At 40.7% G+C, this 19688-nt stretch overlaps 1 protein-coding gene across 5 annotated transcripts in view; it reads left to right on the top strand.

Moving 5' to 3' along the window:
- vwa8 (von Willebrand factor A domain containing 8) overlaps positions 1 to 19688 on the top strand; it is a 325734-nt gene that overhangs the window by 30351 nt on the left and 275695 nt on the right. For all 5 annotated transcript variants that reach the window (XR_007263236.1, XM_048603037.1, XM_048603036.1 and 2 more), the window contains one exon: positions 478 to 588. Coding sequence is in view for 4 of the 5 variants with exons in the window: in XM_048603037.1 (XP_048458994.1) it covers positions 478 to 588 (111 nt within the window). In the remaining variant the exon portion in view is untranslated. The remainder of the gene's footprint in view (positions 1 to 477; positions 589 to 19688) is intronic.

The raw sequence follows: 19688 nt of genomic DNA, 5'->3' as shown, positions 1-19688 counted from the left end.
TACACCTTGTTATCTCAGATTCTCCAGCATCTGCAGTTCCTACTATCTCTGAAACAATTTTAATCCCACTGCGAAGCCTTTTCTGAAGAAGGGTCTAGGCCCGAAACATCAACCTTCCTGCTCCTCTGATGCAGCTTGGCCTGCTGTGTTCATCCACTCTACACCTTGTTATCTGGGATGAAGAAACTTGTTTTTGCAGACAGTGCTGAAAAAGTGAAACTTGATACCACAGGATGTATTTGAAGTGGATAGTGTAGCTGTATTTAAGGGGAAGTTGGATAAGCTTCTGAGGGAGAAGGCAACAGTGGATTATGCTGATTCAGTTAAGCGAGAAAGAATGGGAGCAGACTTGAGTGAAGAATAAATGTTATGGACTTGTTGGGCTAAATGACCTGTTTTTCTTCCAATTTTATGTAATTGTTGCTGGGTATGTTAGCAAACATGTTCTGACTAAATTTACTCCCTGTCCCTATACAGGAGCTGACCAAACGAGAGGTAGAGTACATGGCACTATCCAGGGATACCACTGAGACAGATCTTAAACAACGCAGAGAGATCCGAGCAGGAACAGCCTTTTACCTTGATCAGGTAAGTTAAACTGCAACTGGCTAGTCCACCGCTCAATTTGTGACGTATTTTCTCCCTTTGAAAATACATCTGTATGAAAATGAAACTTTTTTTTATTGCGTCTTCATCTCAAAAGCAGTTTTAAACCAGAAAAAGCAGTAAGAAATTTCAACATCATGTTATTGAGACATGAGTGAGAAATAGGCAGAAGCCAACTGGTATAGTAAAACGCTCTGTGTTTTGGGTCTTGACACATTTTTCCAAAGAGTAAGAGCTTAATGAAGAAAATGTTCCAACAGTAGTATTTCATTTCCTTATCAGGTGGGGATAATGATTACTCTCAAGGCCAACACACATTCTTCTGGCATTCAGGAGACCAAACATGAATTAGGTTTGTTTAAAGTGGTTGTACTTGAGTTGCTATGTGATATTAGTGTCCTAGTGGATTTGGAATAGGTGTAGTGATGGGGAAAAGCCCATCTCTAAATTGTTCTCACTTTTTTGTTTGTTTTGCTGCCTTTTTTTTAGCTGGATTTGCATGAGACTTTGTGTCAGTATTTGCAAACAATGTTTTGCTAACAATCCCAATGGACTTCCTGATGGTATTCCCCTGTTTGATATTCTAATAACTGAAGGGAAATGACAGAAAGATGCCAGGCAGGCCAGATGATACGTGAGACATACTGGTATCGACATCTGCAGGCAGAGTTGAACAAAATGTGTTGCAATATACCATTGTTTCCAGAAACAGCTGGCTCAGCAGATTGAACAACTCTCCTACATGATACGAATTCCTGACTGACTCTAATAGTTCAGGTTTCCTGTAAAGGCCTCGAAAGCACCTTAATTATAGCGTGCTACATATTCATTGACACCACATGCAATCAGGCATTTCAGAGTGGACAGCAGCCAAAAGAGTGTTTGATCTTGAATGGTTACAAACATGCCAATCCTTTTCACTGGATCTATCACCTGAGAGCCAAATGCTCTTTGCTGCAAAAACATCAAATAAATGGGAATGGAAGTGAGAGGTTGAGGAAACTGCATTTTTAATCTCTACAGTTTCAAAGAGTAAGGTGATCTATTGGAGCAGAACAAGGTCATTCAGTCCAACAAGCCTGCTCTGCCATTCAGTAAGATCATGGCAACTTCACTTTTCTGCCCTTCCCCATAGCCCTTGATTTCCTTTACTGATTAAAAATCTGAATATCTCAGCCTTGAATATATTTAATGACCCAGTCTCCACAGCCTTCTGCAGAAAAGAATTCCATAGAATCATTACCCTCTGAGAGAAGAAATTCTTCCTCATCTCTGTCTTAAATGGCAACCCCTTACTCTAAGATTATGTCTCCTGGTTCTAGCTTCTCCCACAAGCAGAAAAAGCCTTTTCGCATTTTTTTTAAACCTTTGTGCCCTCCTTTCAATAATCTCTTGCTTCATTTCCCATGTACAACATGCAGCACATGACTTGTTCTACTTTGCCTGTTTCCACTCATTTCCCCCACTTGTTGCTTTGGACACTGCCAGAACAAGAGCAATCATTGGTCAAGTCAGATGCATCAGATTCCCCAGTCTCATGGGAGGAATGTTCTGTTTGTTGGATTTAGTGTTGTAGAGACAAGTATATGACAATGCTGGCTTCAGACCTGGAGTGCAAGGTAAATCAGGTAAAGTCTGCCTCAGGTTTGAGATCCTGGCCGGAGAAATTGACTGCTTTAGATGCTGTCTAGTTTAGATAATCACAACCATGGCCTTTAAAAAGGCCTGTGGTTTCATATAACAACATCGTGAAAATGAACGGGTGGAACTGTGCAGGGGGATACTACACTCCACCTAGCTCTTGTCCTCGCATGTTCACATCTATTTTCCAGCGGTGGGTAAATTGGTCAGTGATCACACATGGCTGATTTTGTCCACCATTCTGACGTTCAGCGCAAAGGACAAACATACCAATTTCAACCTGTCAACCTCTGGTCTCAGCCTCAACACAAAGTTTCTCTTTGCTCCAAAAATATATTTTGTTTATAAAATTTGTAGCAACACATTGCAAAAATTTGAAATTTAATATTGCATAATATGTTTTCACGTTCTTTAGTTTCTCTTCAGATCATAAAAATCTTTTGCCTTTTACTAAAGATACGTGAGAAAATTCAACTTGTCCCCATACAACATATTCCACTTGAGACAACCCAAGGTCAAATCATTTCAAATTGTAAACTGCAGTCTCTGTGCAAATGAGCAGTTAAAAATTACAGTCCCCATCCTCGAGGTGGATACTCGTAATGTTATTTGTTACCTTACCCTACCTATATGCATTAGTAGGAGCAAATTACTGTGGATGTTGGAAGCTGTGTTGGAAACAAAAAGTACTAGAAATCACAGCGGGTAGGGCAGCATCCAAAGAGAGAGAGCAAGCCAACATTTTGAGTCTAGATGACGTTTCATTGGAGCTCTGATGAAATGTCATCTAGACTCAATGTTGGCTTTTTCTCTCCCCCTATTTGCATTAGGTTTGTGCTATTGTCCCAGTCTGTAAGATTATTGTCCTGTACTGGAGTTCCAAATGTATAAGCACAAAAGCTCCTTCCCTGTTGGTTTTTTTGTTAGTGCAAAGACTGCAAGAGCTGAAGAGTTCAGACTTTTGAGTTGTGAACAGGTTTGCACTGGTACCTCATCAATCGGGGAAGTAATTTCCCACTGTTACCTGGTCCCCTATCTGTTTTAGATATAATTGCAAACTCAAACCAATTTTGTTGCCTTTTGACTGTGCTCTGAAATGCCCTAGCAAACACTTAATGCAAGGAATGGGCAACAAATACTGATCTTGCCAGTGCTGCCCATATTCCATAAGAGAATAAAGAAAACACAAGTATTCTGTTGTTTTCATTCCTGAAACCAGCAAATTGCACAGTGAAATTACTTGAATTGATTGTTCACTATTAGTTTGAGAGGAGAAGTCTGTTAAACTGTTGATCAGGCTCTTTTATGTGTGTCCCACCCTCAGCATTTTTTTTGCAACATTGCCAACTCAATTGATTAATATAGGAAATAAGGGTCAGAGAATGGCAGGAAGGATCAGAGAGAGGAAACCTAGGGATGCACCAAACGTAGAGCCAAGATATTATTAAAGGTTACAAAATAACAAAACTAAAGGATCCGTATTTGAATGTGCATAGCATTGATCACAAAGCAACTGAACTGATCGAGCGCAATGAAGTAAATAAATGCAATCTGTTAGCCATTACAGAGATATGGCTGCAGCATGGCCAGGTTTGGGTTCTGAATACTGAGTGGTATGTGGCATCCAAGAAGAATAGGAAGCTAGGTAAAGGTGGAGGGATAGTACTCCTCATCAAAGATAGTATTAGAGATGGTCTTCTTTCCGGAGATCAGGAGAATCAGAACGGTTTGGCGAAGACTAGGAATTGTAGTGGAAAAATGTCACAAGTGGGAGGAGGTCTGCAGGCCCCCACTAACAGTAATCACAGTGTAGGAAGAAGTATATAAGAGATGGGTGATGGCGTAGTGGTATTATCACTGGACTGTTAACCTAGACACCTAGGTAATGTTCTGAGGACCCAGGTTTGAATCCTGCCACGGCAGATGGTAAAATTTGAATTCAATAAATATCTGGATCTAAGAAATTAGTGATGATCATTGTCAATTGTCAGAAAAACCTATCTGGTTTACTAATGTCCTTTAGGGAAGGAAATCTGCCGTCCTTACCCAGTCTGCCCTTCATGGGACTTCTGACCACATAGCAATGTGGTTGACTCTTAACTGCCCCCGTGCAATAAATGCTGCCTGGCCAGCAATGTTCTCATCTTGCGAATGAGAAAAAGAAATTCCTCCTGAGATGTTGATACTCTGACTTCAGGACCTTAACCCTTTCTTGTATCATGGGATCTTGCTGTTTTTCATATTGGCACTAGGGAGACGACACACCAGGTGGGACTTAGATTGGCAATTGTAGAAATATGTTTCTGTTCTGTTGGGCATTCAATCTCTATGGCTACTTTTCTGCACTCCCCTGTGCTGTGACTAACTCCATGATGTAGTGGATGCACCCTCCCCCACCAAGTTGTTGCCATCCTTGCTTGTACACTGAAAACTAGTTTATGAGGCCCGTACTGTTGCTAGAATACTACATGTGTACTGATCCTGCCAGTTGGCTAATGGCACCCACATTCCCATTGCCACTCTACTTTCCAGATTCACCTGACTGTACATCGTACCTCTGCCTGTGTGCTTGTCAACAGATTCTTTCTTATCTAAAGCCTTGTTTAGGCCCATCATATTCATATTATAGCCTTGATGGAGACTCTGCCAGCTGGTGGCAATGCCATTTCCCTTATTCAAGCCTGCCTATACTTTTCACCAAACTGTGCTAGTGAGTGTTGATCATATCACTAAATTTCACCTTGGCCTCTTTCTCTCAAAGAACAAAGAATAGTACAGCACAGGAACAGGTCCATCACTGTCACATGATGATGCCTTTCCAAACTATAAACATTTTACCTCTACGCAGTCTATATCCCTGTATTCCTTGCATATTCATGTATCAGTCGAGATGCCTCTGAAAAATTGTTATTGTATCTGCCTCCACCACCCCCACTGATAGTGCATTCCAGGCACTTATCACCCTCTGTGTCAAAAAAAAGATTTGCCTTTCACATGTGCTTTAAACTTTCCCCCTTTTACCTTAAACCTATGTCCCCTACTAATTGACATTTCTACTCCGGGAAAAGGACTCCAACTATCCATTCTATCCATGTGTCTCGTTATTGTGTAAACTTCTGCTAGGGCTCTGCTCATCCTTCAATGTTCAAGTAAAAACAAACCAAATTTGTCCAGTCTGTCCTCATAGCTAATACCCTCCAAACCAGGCAACATTCTGGTAAACCAGAACTGTACATTGTATTCCAAATGTGGCCCAGCTAAAGTTCTATACAGGTGCCTTAAGTATTTAGCATCTTCTCGTTCTTTTGCTGTAGATTACATCCAAATTGTGTTTAAGTACCAGAGAAAGTGAAGATAATATGTTATTTGTAAAGGAGCATAATATCCACCAGTAAGATGTCAATGTATTTACAAATGGGAAGCTCATCAGGATATTTTGGGAAAATAGCATGAAGGTGTGAGGACAAAATACTCAAGCTGTGATGTTACTATGGCCTTAGGAGGTGTATTTTGTCCGTTTTATTTTGAAGTGAGATTTTGAGCTTTAGGTGCTGAGCTGTCTCTTCCAAGCCAATAAAGTTAACGGCTTGTGAAGCCTTGGGTTTTTTAAAAATTGAAGCAATAGAAATAGTATGAATGGGTGGAGTTAGGCTCCCACAGAACCAGTGTTTTAGTTTAGCTTTCAGTAGTTGTTGGGGTTTTGAAGCTGGTTGTGGAAACTGCTCTCTCCATCTCTCTCTGCGACAACTAAAAGCTTGGGTTCTCTCTCTGCTGCCAGAATTGCATGTGGGACAGTTTTTACCTTTGCCAAGTGTGTGTTGCTATTTTGGAACAGTTGCTGTTGAGTTAAATAATCTATTACTCTGTTAAATTTTCCAATAGATTTAAAGTTATACCAACTCTTCTTTCTTTTGTTTGCATATTAACTATAGGGTAAGAACAAAGTGTGTTTTGCTTAAAGCCAAGTAGAGTAACTGGTAGAATTACATGTGGAGCACAGCACCTTACATTTGTCTTTAAATAAGATAAAAGGTAGCGTCTATGCTATCTCCTTGATCTATTTGAAGGGGAATTTGTCTATTCCATAACAAAGCACCTGGATTCTTTGATTATAGTTGACTTATATTAGAAGAAAAGATACACCTGTTAGATCATGACATACCAAGAATATGAAAGCTCCTTTCTCTAGAAAGCCAGAACTTTTAATTTCTGCAGCCAGAATTGCTGATTCAATAAGTTAAACTTCTCGAATTTCACTCTTTCCCAAAAGCTGTGATTTCTCCACACATTACATTATTACTGCTATTACAGATCACTCCTCCTATTACAGAAAACTGCTTCTGCCTAACCTTGTTCATCCCCATTTGCTTCTTTTTCAAACTTTAGCTTCAGGATCTCAACCCTTCCCCTTCCTATGTCACTGGACCTTCCTGTTCTTTACACCGGCACCAGGGAGACAATAGACCACGTGGGACTTACATTGGCAGTTGCAGGAACAAATGTCTGTTCTTTTGGGTATTCTCTCCTGCCTGCCAAAGACTCACTATTGCAATGACAGAAGTAACAAATTTATATAGCATTTTAAGAACATGAGATCATAAAATTTAAGAGCAGTAGTAAGCCATTCAACCACCTGAGCCTGCTCCACAGTTCAGTAAGTTCATGGTGATATGTTTCCTATGGAATTCCAGTGCTGTAAGTGCTGGAGAGTTCTGACTCAGCATCCCTACAGTGCAGATAGAGGTCATTTAGCCCATCTAGTCTCCAGCGACCCTCAAAGCATCCCACCCAGACCTACCTCCCACCCTATCCCTGTAACCCAGCATTTACCATGGCTAATCTACCTAGCCTTCACATCCCTAGACACTAAGGAGCAATTTAGCATGGCCAGTCCACCTAACCTAAATATCTTTGGACTGTGGGAGGAAACCAGAGCACCTGGTGGAAACCTGTGCAGACACAGGGAGAACGTGCAAACTCAACACAGACAGTCAGCTAAGGCTAGAATCTAATCCATGTCACTGTGCCACAGTGCTGCCCGTATAATTTTGCTGTAGATACACACGTGTGGCTATCAGATGAAGAAAAGATCGGATCCCCCTTTCACGATCTTCTACAGTTGTGGAACCCCTAATGCTCAAGTTTGAGGCTTACATGAGAACAGTGGGTCTTTTTGACCTCAATACTTCAGCTCCTGTGGAAGTGAACTCTTGGAGGGAATTCATTTCCTCATTAGAGGTAGTCAGATGGGAACCTTGTTCCCTGATGCACCAAAGATAGGCTTTTGAAGCTGTACTGAAAAATATTAATTCCAGTTGTATCCTGCATGTGGAATTCCTTGCCTTTGTTAATATCACTACTTTTTTGAAGTGCTCACAAGATCCAGTATGATTGTGGAATGGAGGGTATTGTTATGATCCCAGGCCAGACTGCCAAATTTATGTTGCAATCTGACCAGGGGCTAGTAATTTCCTTTTAGAACAAAAAAACAAAAAAACATGTATGTTGGAAGTCAGAAACAAAAATAGAAATTGCTGGAGAAATGCCACAGGCCTGGCAGCATCTCTGGAGTGGAAGCAGGGTCAACATTTTGGGTGAAATGACCCTTTTTCGGAACTGATAATAGATTGGAAAAGGTTGGTATATATGCTGAAGAAAGAGGCCGTGGCTGGGGATAAGGAAGCAATAAATGATAAGTGGCGATGGAGCCAAGAGAGCGAGAACAGCAGTTGACAGAGAAAGAAATGGATAATAGTAAGCTGGGGAATAGAAAAGCTGTGCATGGGGATCATTAGTGGGTGAAATGTGTTGGCTGTGGTCAAACCAACCCAAGTGATAACAAGGCCTGGAGGGTTGGGGTGTAGGAGGGGGGTGGGGGGTGGACATGAAAGGAGGTGTTCAGGCCATTAAAATGATTGGACTTGATATTGAGCCCTGACGGCTACAGGGTGGTAGTCCATGGTACACTCCTTGTTCGCTCCTTGTACAGCTTCTCTAATCCAGAAGCTCCATTCCTGCACTTGATTAAAGGCATAGCATTTTCTACTGTCAGCTAGCTTCATTGAGTCAGTACTGTCCCAAATTTTTCTGTGAGTTCCAATCTTCCTCATCTGCATCAAGCTGATACTACTATGGGCTTTTCAAATTCCACTCTATCAATTGCACTGCAGTATTAATGATTGCAGACTGCTTTTTGCAACCCCTCATGGCTTCCCCAACCCAAATTCTGCAACTTTCCGAGTTCTACAGGATGTTTTCTGAGTTCTGACTCCAACTCTTGCTTGCCCCCTCTCTGAGTCCAGCGCAATCCAGCTGTAGTTAACTCCCCACTGAATCTTCTATGCAAAGTCTGTATAGACCAGCTGCCTTCCCAACAATACCACAACTCCAATATTTGTAAAGTGAAAACTGACACTGATGGTTTCATCTGTGTTCATTGACAGTCTCAACCATTTGCAACCACTGAATTCCTCTTCTGTGATCCTCAAACTGTCCTGACTAGCTGATTGAAAATCTCACAAAAAGCCTTCTTCCAGAATTGGGCAGAATTGAATGTTACCACGTGGCAACTCTGTTAAATAAATGTTACCAGGCATAGATTGCTGGCTTGCTTAGTACAACAAATGGATAATTCATCACAGTACATTCATTATGCAAAGACAGATTATAGAAGCTGCAAATAGATGAATAAATGGAAATAGTTACTCCTGCACAGATAGTCAAATTTATAGAAAACAACTGCAATTGATTTTGATTGAGTAATATAGAGCAAATTAGTAAATGTTTCTTAATGACCATGTGAGCTTATTATAAATTGAAAATACTGAAACTAGAAGAACAGAATGTGATTGTGTCATTATGTAAGTTGCAATTTGCTCAGTTTCCTCGAGTTGTCAAGAGTGAGAGTTTGAGCCTCAGTATGACTCAGAGATAATAATTACTACGTTCTTGATATAAAGGGCAACCTTTTCTGTAAAATGCGGTAATTATATTTTTATCTTCAGATGGGCAAGCAGTTACAGCCTCCATGTAAATATGAGATCATCTGTGAGGAAATAATTGGTAGTTTTTTAAATATATTTTTCTAGGTAATGGTAATTGCATGGTTGACTGTCATTTGCAGTCTTTAAAGGCAGAGTTTTTGTGTTTTGGACCAAAAATAATCGGTTGTATCTCAGTCATATTTTGCTCTCAAAAATTCTGATTATGCATCCATGCTCTGGTGCTGCATGATCTTTAAATACATTTTTATAAAAATAATTTTTCAAACTTCTGGTAATTCTTCATTAGTGACAAATTTTGCCTGCGTGAGATGAAGCTACATGTAAAATGGCATTTTAAGTATGCTGCTTTGAGAAGCACATAAAAAGGTTTCCAAACTTAGACCATAATTTCAAGATCTTGACTAGGTCACTCCTCAACCTTTAAAGAGAAAAGAGGCCCAGCTGTTCACCTTGCCCTGATATACATACCCTCACATTCCGAATATCATCCTTTTACATCTTCCCTGCACCCTCTCCAGTTCCTCTATCTATTATTTTATAATATAGCAACCAGATCGGCACATAGCTTTATATAAGTATTGCTTAACTGCTATGCAAAATGTGTTCAGCAAAATGTCCCTTTATAAAGCCTTGTACTAGGTTTGCTTTTTTATTACAGCCTTGATAACCTGTAGAAGAACATTTCAGTGATTGATATATTTATACTGTGAGATACCTCTGTTCCTCTACCTCACCTAGACTTGCACCTTCCAAGTAATAAGTGATTTTTTTTCCCACAGTTTATATTGCCTGACATTTTGCTAACTTGGACTTTATTTATCAATTATTTATTCTTTCTGCATGTCTCTGAACACCATCCTGTAATTTGTTGTAGTTCTCCTTGGTAATGAAAATCTTTAGCTCCAGCTCAACCACAAACATCCCTCCCAAAAAAAAATGAATTGTATTTTTGATTCCAAAATCCAAATCATTAATATAATTTGTGAAAAGCAAAACAAAGAACTGCGGATGCTGGCGATCTGAAACAAAACAGAAATTGCAGGCAAAACTCAAAGTCTGGCAGCATCTGTGGGGAAAAAGCAGAGGTAACGTTTTGAGTCTGGTGACTCTTCAGCTGAGTTCTGATGAAAAGTCACTTGAATCACTGTTCCTTGTGGGAACAGCACTTCCTACTTTCTGCCACTCCGAATGACTCCTCTTTACTCCCTCTCTGTGCTTTCAGACTTGAAACCAGCTAACAATCCATTGTGCCACTTGTGCTCTCAACCCACTTTCTCTGACCTTATTGGTAGACCGTGTTGGCAACCCTAACCCTTTTGTTTTGAAAGTTAAAATAAATTGTATCTATTGTATTATCATTATTTATTGCACTTTCAATTTAAACTATGTCTTTATCGAAGAAATTGCCATTCATGTGTTGGGTGAGGATACTGAGCACATGCACCTAGTGTTTCAAGTGATAGATGATAGATGGAGTTGCAAGTTGTTGAGTACTGAAAAGTACTGAAAGTACTTTGATTTAATTCCAACGGGTGACGAAGATTCACTTTCACACAGGAAGGTTGGAGCAATCATCTCAAAATCTCGACGAGCCTTGCCTGACAATTCAAGGAATTCTGCTGGTTTAGAACAAAAAACACAGCCTTGTAGGACCAATGTTCCCACTAAGTTATGTGTAACCACTGATCAGCCTGAAGTACAGTCCTTAAGTTTGAGCACTGTGCATTTGGTAAAAATTGAAAGAGACTGTGCACAAAGTTTAAAATTTCGGGGTGACATGCTGGCTCAGTGGTTAGCGCTGTTGTCTCACAGTGCCAGGGACCCTGGATCGATTTCACCCTCAGGCGACTGCCTGTGTGGAGTTTGCACATTCTCCCCGTGTCTGTGTGAGTTTCCTCTGGGAACTCTGGTTTCATCCCACAGTATAGAGCTTACGCGGGTTAAGTGGAATGGCCATGCTAAATTGCCTATGGTGTCCAGGAATGTGGCGGTTAGGTGGATTAGCCATTGGAAATGCTTGATCACAGGAATAGGGTAGGAGGTGGGTCTGGGTAGGATGCTTTTAAGAGAGTCAGTGTGGACTTGATGGGCCAAATGGCAGCTTCCACACTGTAGGGATTTTATGAAAACATTGTGCACAGGAGCACAATTTGAAAAAGAGCATTGATGAAACGCCGTTTTCCATAACTTGAGATATGGCATGGTAGCATAATGGCTCAGTGGTTAGCACTGCTGCGTCACAGCAGCCAGGGCCCCAGGTTCAATTCCACCCTCAGGCACGGTCTGTGTGGAGTTTGCGCATTCTCCCTGTGTCTGTGTGGGTTTCTGCCGGGCCCTCCGGTTTCCTCCCACAGTCCAAAGATGCGCAGGCTAGGTGGATTGGCCATGCTAAATTGTCCATAGTGTTCAGGGGTGTGTAGGTTAGGTGTGTTAGCCATGGGAAATGCAAGATTACAGGGAAAGGGTAGGGGGATGCTCTTCAGGGGGTTGGTGTGGACTTGTTGGGCCAAATGGCTTGTTTCCACACTGTAGGGATTCTATGATTCTATATCCAAGACAAGGCTGAGCATGGACAGCGCAAAAGAATCTGTGCGAAAAAACCTATCAGGTAATGTTGTTTGAATTTCATTGAGTCAAGAACAGGTCTCTCCTATCATTTTATTCTGAATCTACTATTAAAAATTAATTAATCACAATGAAATTGATCATTTACAATTTCCCAGAGATTTTTTTCAGATTTGGTAAAATTTAAATAAGGCAGGTTTGTTTACCCAGAAAAAAAGTTTCCCCACCTCTGTTTTAGTGAATTTAATGCACAGCATTTGGTCTTGTAATCACTTGTGCAAGGTCGCCCACTTTTTTAAATGAACTTTTCTCTTCCTTTCAAGGAGTTTTTTTGAATTATTATTATTTTGAATAAAACCTATTAAACATTACATCTACCTCATCTAAAAATAAGATTGTGCTGTTTCTTTGAAGGTTTTATTTCCTGTATAGATGAACATTTCAAATTAAACATTTCACATTTTAATGATGCTGTCTTTCTTATCAAGTTTTAGATTATAAATGAGAAATTTCAGAATCATAGAGTCATACGGCCTGGAAACAGACCCTTTGTCGTTCTTGAGGAACAGGCTGAAATCAGGGTTACTGAATTAAGATGCGTGACAAATAATTTGTATTCTGTGAAGATTTTAAACTGTAAAGATTTACTGTAGTGCATGGCTGGGGACTCCATCCGGGCCAGTTGCTTTCTGTGGGCTCACTCTAAGAAGGCAGGTCTAATGTCTGCAGTGGTGACCGTGGGTACAGGTGCGTCAGCGGTTTTGGAGCGGGTGCTATTTTTTCACTGACTTGCTGTTCAAAACGAGCATAGAATGCATTGAGCTCATCAGGTAGGGATGTATTGTTGCCTGCCATTCTGTTCGACTTTGCTTTGTAGCCCATGATGTAATGTTAGCCTCACCATAAACGATGGGCGTCTGTATGGTTAGTGTGGATCTCAAGCTTAGTTTGGTATTGCCTTTTGGCATCTCTGATGGCCTTGTGAAGGTCGTCCCTAGATTTCTTGTGCAAGTCAGGGTTGCCCTACTTGGCCTCAGACCTGGACTTCAGTAGGGAATGGATAACCATGGTTCACCTATGGTTTCCGGTTGGGGAACATCCGGATTAACTTCTTCGGCATGCAGTCTTCTACATACTTACTAATGAAATCTGTAATGATAGTGGCACACTCATTTAGGTTGGCTGCTAAATTCTAGTATGTGGACCAGTCCACCAACTCCTGTAGAAGCCCGTCTGCTTCAGACTAACACTGCACTACATTCTTGAGGTGAACCTGGATGAAAGGCTTGGATCTTGTGCTAATTTTCCTCAGATATAGGATGTCATGATTGCACATGTGGCAGTTCAAAGATTACCATAGCAACCAGGAGTATTTATCAACTGCATGGGACGTAAACCCCAGCATTGTCTTGCACCCTTTACTCAGGTTGATTCTCTAGGAGCTGTTTTATAACTTGGCAGCCCAAACATCCCAGTTTCTCCTTATTTACTCACTCAAAGCCCTGCAGGATCCTGTAAAATCTCTCCATAATTTCTCCTGCTCCAAGAAAAGTAACCCAACTTCTTTGATGTCCCCATATAATTTGTAGTCCTGTAGCCCATATCCCAGTCCAGAGCTCCTTTGTACTCTTCCCCTGCTTGGACATCATACCTCGAGTGTGGTGTTTAGAACTGGAAACAAAACTCCACATGCACCTTAACCAGGAATTTCTAAAAAGATTTTTCTTAACTTCCATGCTTTTGTACTCTTGTACCAATGTTTACGAAACAAAGATGTGACTGTATCTTTTTAACAGCTTCATTAACCTTCAAAGGTTTGTAGATCTATGCGCCTAGGTCTTTGCTGTTGCACTCTTTAAATATGTTGCATTTCATTCTTCAGATAAAATGCATTGAACGTCTCTCCATCAAATTTTGTCTACCTATTTCACCAGTCTGTCCAGGTTCAGGACAAGACAAGCTGCTGTGCAGTTGACCTCCACCACTGTGGCTGGAGTACAAACCCTTGTGAAGTTGTGAAGAGACAACGCAAATAATGCTGTGCAGAAATTGCGGACATTGGCAGTCTCCATGACCTTTTTGCCAATCTCTGGCTCATTCCCGTGACAACAATCTGACCAATCAGTATGTATCTGCCTGCTCTGAGAGCTAAGGCTGACATTTTACCATTCCTGCTTGATCCCCATGCCTACAATGACCAACCAATCAGCATCCCCATGCTGTATAACTTGATGTTCCTTTTCTTCAAGACTGTTTCTTGCATCCTAGACCTGATGAGTGAAAGATGAAAATCTTCTACTTATCTCCTTTTAGCAATGTTTAAATGTTTGCATGTTCCTTTTATTTTGTCACCATAGTCTGGAGTAGCACGTATGCTCTCTTTCTACTTCTGACCAATAAGTGTTGTAGGTTTTGGTCACTTTTAAAAAGTGATGTTATATTGCCTTAGGGAATTGACATTGCCTTTTCAAAAATCACTTTGTTGCGTGTTTTAATAAGTGTTCATCTTGAAAGTTGACTTATTTCACAATGGTGTGTTGAATAGCTCTTTCAAACCAAAAGATGAGCTGCAATGAATGTGAAAGGTTGGTGCAAGATGGCCATGTGTGGCGTACCATGACAACACATATTCTGGTATGAATCACAGAATCCCTACAGTGTGACAGCAGGCCATTGGGCCCATCCAATCTCCAAAGAGTATTCCACCCACCAATTCCCTTTAACTCTGCATTTCTCATGGCTAACCCACCTAGCCTGCACATCCCTGATACTCTGGAGCAAGTTAGCATGGCAAATCCACCTAACCAGCACACCTTTGCACTGTGGGAGGAAACCGGAGCACGCGGAGGAAACCCATGCAGACACGGGGACAATGTGCAAACTCCACAGGGTGGAATTGAACTCGGGTCCCTTGTGCTTTGAGGCAGCAGTGCTAACCACTGAGCCACTATGCTACCCGTATGAATAGCTTCAATCAATAGGAACACTACAGTGTCTGAGGGATCTTTTTGTGTATCAATCTCGGTGTTAATGCAGGGTACTAACTGCCTGGCAAAAATCTTCCAGCTTTGTGCATATGTGATAGAAAAGCATGAGCAATGACTTCACATAAAAGGAATAACTTTTTGTGCATCGAAGTGTGTGACAGTTATTTTGGAAAAAATGTTATTTTGCTAACAGATGTCTATTGTCTTGTGCTATTAATCTGTCTGGAAATTAATGTTTTTATTGTATGTTGTGGTTTTAAGTTTAATGGATGGGAGCTAACTATTGAGGATAATGGTGAATTATTCTAATTCTGCTTCAATGTATGTCTAATTGCCCCATTTTTAATCAACGTGTTCAGGCATGTTATGCCACACCTTTGCAACAAGTGGGACCTGAGCCTGGACCTTCTGGCCCAGAGGTAGGGATACCTACCAAGTGCACCACAAGGTCCTCCCTAAATCCCCCAGATGACAACACAAATACAGAAGATATATTACCAAATGACTGCGTCACCTAATAAAGGAGTTAGTGAGAATGAAAATGGAGCTCCTGAAAATCAAAGTGCGGCCCTTGAGAAAATCTCAAGAAGGACCCCCCACCACAAAAAAAGAAAATTGTTTTGACCCTGGTCTGTAACCTACATTTCCTTTAATTTTGTTTTCTTCAACATGGACTTCCAGATTTGGAAGTCAATGCTGGGAAGTCATGTAATACAACAATTCTTTTTTCTTTATTTGTTCGTGGGATGAGGGGCATCACTGGCTAGGCAGCATTTATTGCCCATCCCTAATTGCCGAGAGAACAGTTGATGTTGCTGTGGGTCTGGAGTCACATGTAGGTCAGACCAAGTAAGGATGGCAATGCTTCAGAGGTGCAATAAAGTATTTTGAGCTGTCTGGTGGTTATGAAAAGCACTCTATAGTGCGAGTTTTAAAAAATTTTTTACAATTATAGTTTTGCATTATTCTATTGAATTATTAGATATTTGGATATGTGCAGGACCACTCATGACTGCAGGACTGTGCCTGAGAGAATAGTAAAGGCATGTTTAATAGTTCAGTTGGCTCAGCACTAACACTTTTATTTATGTCAAGCAGAAGTAATTAATGGGTAAATAAAATACCAGGCAATTTGAGCACAAGTCTGTGCTTTGGTGCTGTGGAGGTAGTATTTTTATGTGACGTTGAATCATTTTTAAAAAGCTTGGCTGCCCAAGTAAATATCATTATTATTGTATTTAGTGGCATGTTAGAGACTAACCAAGAAAGCCAACTCGATGGAGATAGATACTCAGCTGCTTGAGAATATTAATTTGTACTTGAAAATGTTAATAATGCTACCACTATAAAGGAAGAATTTTGTAATTATAGAGTGCACATTTCATGGTCTGTGGATACTGCAAAGCCAATTAAGTCCATTTTGTGGTGTAGCCTACATAATGCATAATTTGCATATGATATCATCCAACAAACAGTGAAACAAAAGACCAGCTAATGTGCTTCTGGTGACATTAGCTGAAGGTTGAATACTTGAGATCTATTACTTGCATCTCGGAGGACGCATGGCCTCCGTTTCATGTCTCAGCTTAAAGGCAGCAGCTGCAACGGTGCAGCATTCGCTCAACAGTACATTGGAGTGTCAACTCAGATTATGTGCCTGTGTGGCTAAATGTCAAGTGACCAGTGTGTACATATATATATATATCAAAAGTATTGCAATTCAAAGAGTCGTCAAATGACAGGGTATTACAGCATGGAAAGAGGCCATTTATTCCATTATGTCCACATTGGTCATCAAGTAGCTATTTATTCCAATTTCATTTCCCAGCACTTAGCCTATAGCCATGTATGCAGTAGCATTTCAAATGTTCATCTAAATAATACCCAAATGTTGTGGTGGTTCCTGCACCTACCACCCTCTCGGGCAATGTACTGAAGCACCTCAGAGTGGAACTTGCTGTAATTTTCAACTTGAGAAACTTTGTACTTTTACAGATGTTGTAATGTATGGAATATGCTGGCATTTCTGCTGTCAGTGAGCCAAAGCTGACACTTTTCTCCCATGTCAGAAAGATTTGGAGCGACTGAAAAGGTACAGAAGATATTCTCTGGTCTGATAGGAGGAATCGGAGATTTTAAATATAGAGGACTGAAAATGGGTGCTTTATACATTTGATCAGTTTACGAGAGGCTGAGGAGCAATATGAAAGCAAGTTGAGGAGTAAACTATCTGAATAGCCACAGCAATGCCATTGACTCTTAACTTCCTTCTGGGCAATTAGGGATAGGTAATAAAAGCTGGTATAGCGAGCGACATCCACATCTCATGAATGATTAAAGAAAAAGATGATTGTTGGCGTGTATGATGCAAAGAAGCTTATGGCCATGACCAAGGAATTTTCTGTTGTGTGACAAGGAGCAAGAAATCAATGATGTCTGGATATCCAGAGTGTTGATGCGTTCCCTCATTCTCCACAAACCACAGGCTGGAGCAGTCACTTAATCCTGCATGAATCTTTGTATTTCAGAAGTTCTCATTACCATAAGCTAAAGTATGTTTCCAAGGCAACTACTTTTCATCCTGCAAGTTGGAACAAACCAAGCTGGTGTGTTTTGATAAAAATCTTTTGAAAACAGTTCTGTATTATCTAACAAGATGGATGGGATTTCTTGTACCTTCTAAAGTCACCTCACAGAAAGGGAACCAACATGAGACTTTCTTGTTCATGCTTCAGATTTTTTTCTTTGGGAGGAGCATGACAATTTAGTAGTTTTTAACAATTAAAAGCTTCTTACAAAGCATTGCTGACAATGGCTGCCCGCCATCTGGAAAGCCTTGAGTAAGGTTGTGGATTTCCCAAAAAAACTTAGGATCTGGGACAGCCTACCACAAATAATGGTGTGGAAACAGAATATAAAATAGCCTTTAAAATGTTAAAATTTTCTGAAGAAGGGTCTAGACCTGAAACGTCAGCTTTCCTGCTCCTCTGATGCTGCTTGGCCTGCTGTGTTTCATCCAGCTCTACACCTTGTTATCTGTTTAAAATGTAGATGGGCAAATATTTCTGCCTGGTAGTCAGTTATTCCAATCAATATTCAATTTCGGTGTGTGTTCCTCTTATGTCCCTCAACCCCACACTCACCCTACAATTGTTAAGTCTCTTGGTATCAGCCCATGGCCTTTAAAGTTTCATGTGATGCTTACTATCCACAACCTTCATCCTGAAAATGTATTGATTACTTTGTTCCCATCAAAGGATAACTCACCATTTACACTTCTCTTTGCACAGAAAGGCTTATAACATCATCAAAGACCGCTCCCACCCCTCTAATGCTCTCTTCTAACCTCTTCATTCAGGTAGAAGACTGAGAAGCTTGCACACACGCACCAACAGGTGCAAGAACAGCTTCTTCCCCACTGTTATTAGACAGCTGAATGCACCCTGTTGATCTTGTGTTGTGCACCTCCTATGTGTCCGTAATCTCATATGCCTCGCTCTATCTAAGCACCCTATGATCTGCCTGTACTGCTTGCAAAACAAAGCTTTTCACTGTACTTAGGTACATATGACTACAATAAATCAAATCAAATAAAAAAAGTCAAATCAGCAGTGGCTATATCCATCCTCTACCAACTTGGTTACATATGTGAATATTTTAAATATTTTTTAAGTTCTGCGTTATAAGTTTCCTTGTATGTTTTGGTAAAAGTATGATTGTAACTGAGACTCAATCTAGATTATATATATTCGAGACTCGGTTGCGAGATTTGAGTTGATAATCTCTGTCTCAGAAATTAATGAGCCACTGTTAAACCATGGCTTGACCAGCTTTAGTCATTTCTGTGTTTTGCTTAAAAATAAATCTATCAGTTTTATGGAAGTGGCACATTTTCCAGAGTTGAGTTTGGAAAATGGCTTTGTTTAACCTGCTGTTCAAATCTATGAGATACAATACCCATTTACGGTAATTTGAGATAGACTGGGCTATTTGCAAATATGAATATGGTTACCTTTTGGCCTGTGTGCGAGTTTGTGCGATATACAGAGAACAATGATCTGGCAAAAAGATCAAAGAACTGTGGATGCTGGAAATAGGAAACAAAAACAGCAATTGCTGAAAGAGTTCAGCTGGTCTTTCAGCACCTATGGAGAGAAAGAAGAGTTAACATTTTGGATCCAGTAACCCTCCTTCAGAACTGATTGTAGCTAGGAAAAGGTTCGTATGTATTGCATGAAGATTGGGTAGGGGGAGGTGGGTGCAGATTGAGCCTAGAAGAGAGAACAACAGTTAGGCAGAATGGGTTGTGGTCAGCTTGGGAGAATGAAAAGCTGCTATTGAGACCATTACAAGCTGACAATGAGAATGTTGAAGGAGCAGCCCATGTGATGACAAGGTCTAGTGTGTGGGGATCAGAGTAAGTTAATGGGAGAAGGTGATCAGGCTCTTAAATTATTGAACACGATATTGAGTCCTGAAGGCTGCAGGGTCCCTAAGTGGAAAATGAGATGCTGTCCTTCCAGTTAGCACCAAGTTTTGCTGGAGCGTTGCGCAAGCCTGAGACAGAAACGTTGGACAGGGAACACATTTTTCATTGAATCCCTGCAGTGTGAAAACAAGCCCTTCAGCCCAACAAGTCCACACTAACCCTCAGAGCATCCCACCCAAACCCAATGTGGAACAATGATCTGACCTGGAGAGGAATTATCATGGAGGCTGTCTTTGATGCTCTGTATTTCTTTCACCTTGTGCTTTTGAGTAATCCAGAACTTGGGGTGCCTGCAGTCCCCTATTGTTTCTCCATAGTCATACCTTGCCAGTCAGAATGAACCAGTTAGTGCCCTCTTCACCTATCGTATAAAATATTGTGAGACAACAAGGTGCA

This window comes from Rhincodon typus, chromosome 11, assembly GCF_021869965.1.
Source record: "Rhincodon typus isolate 14 chromosome 11, sRhiTyp1.1, whole genome shotgun sequence".
Taxonomy (NCBI): domain Eukaryota; kingdom Metazoa; phylum Chordata; class Chondrichthyes; order Orectolobiformes; family Rhincodontidae; genus Rhincodon; species Rhincodon typus.
Note: the sequence above shows the minus strand (reverse complement) of the source record. Positions and strands in the feature narration are given on the sequence as shown.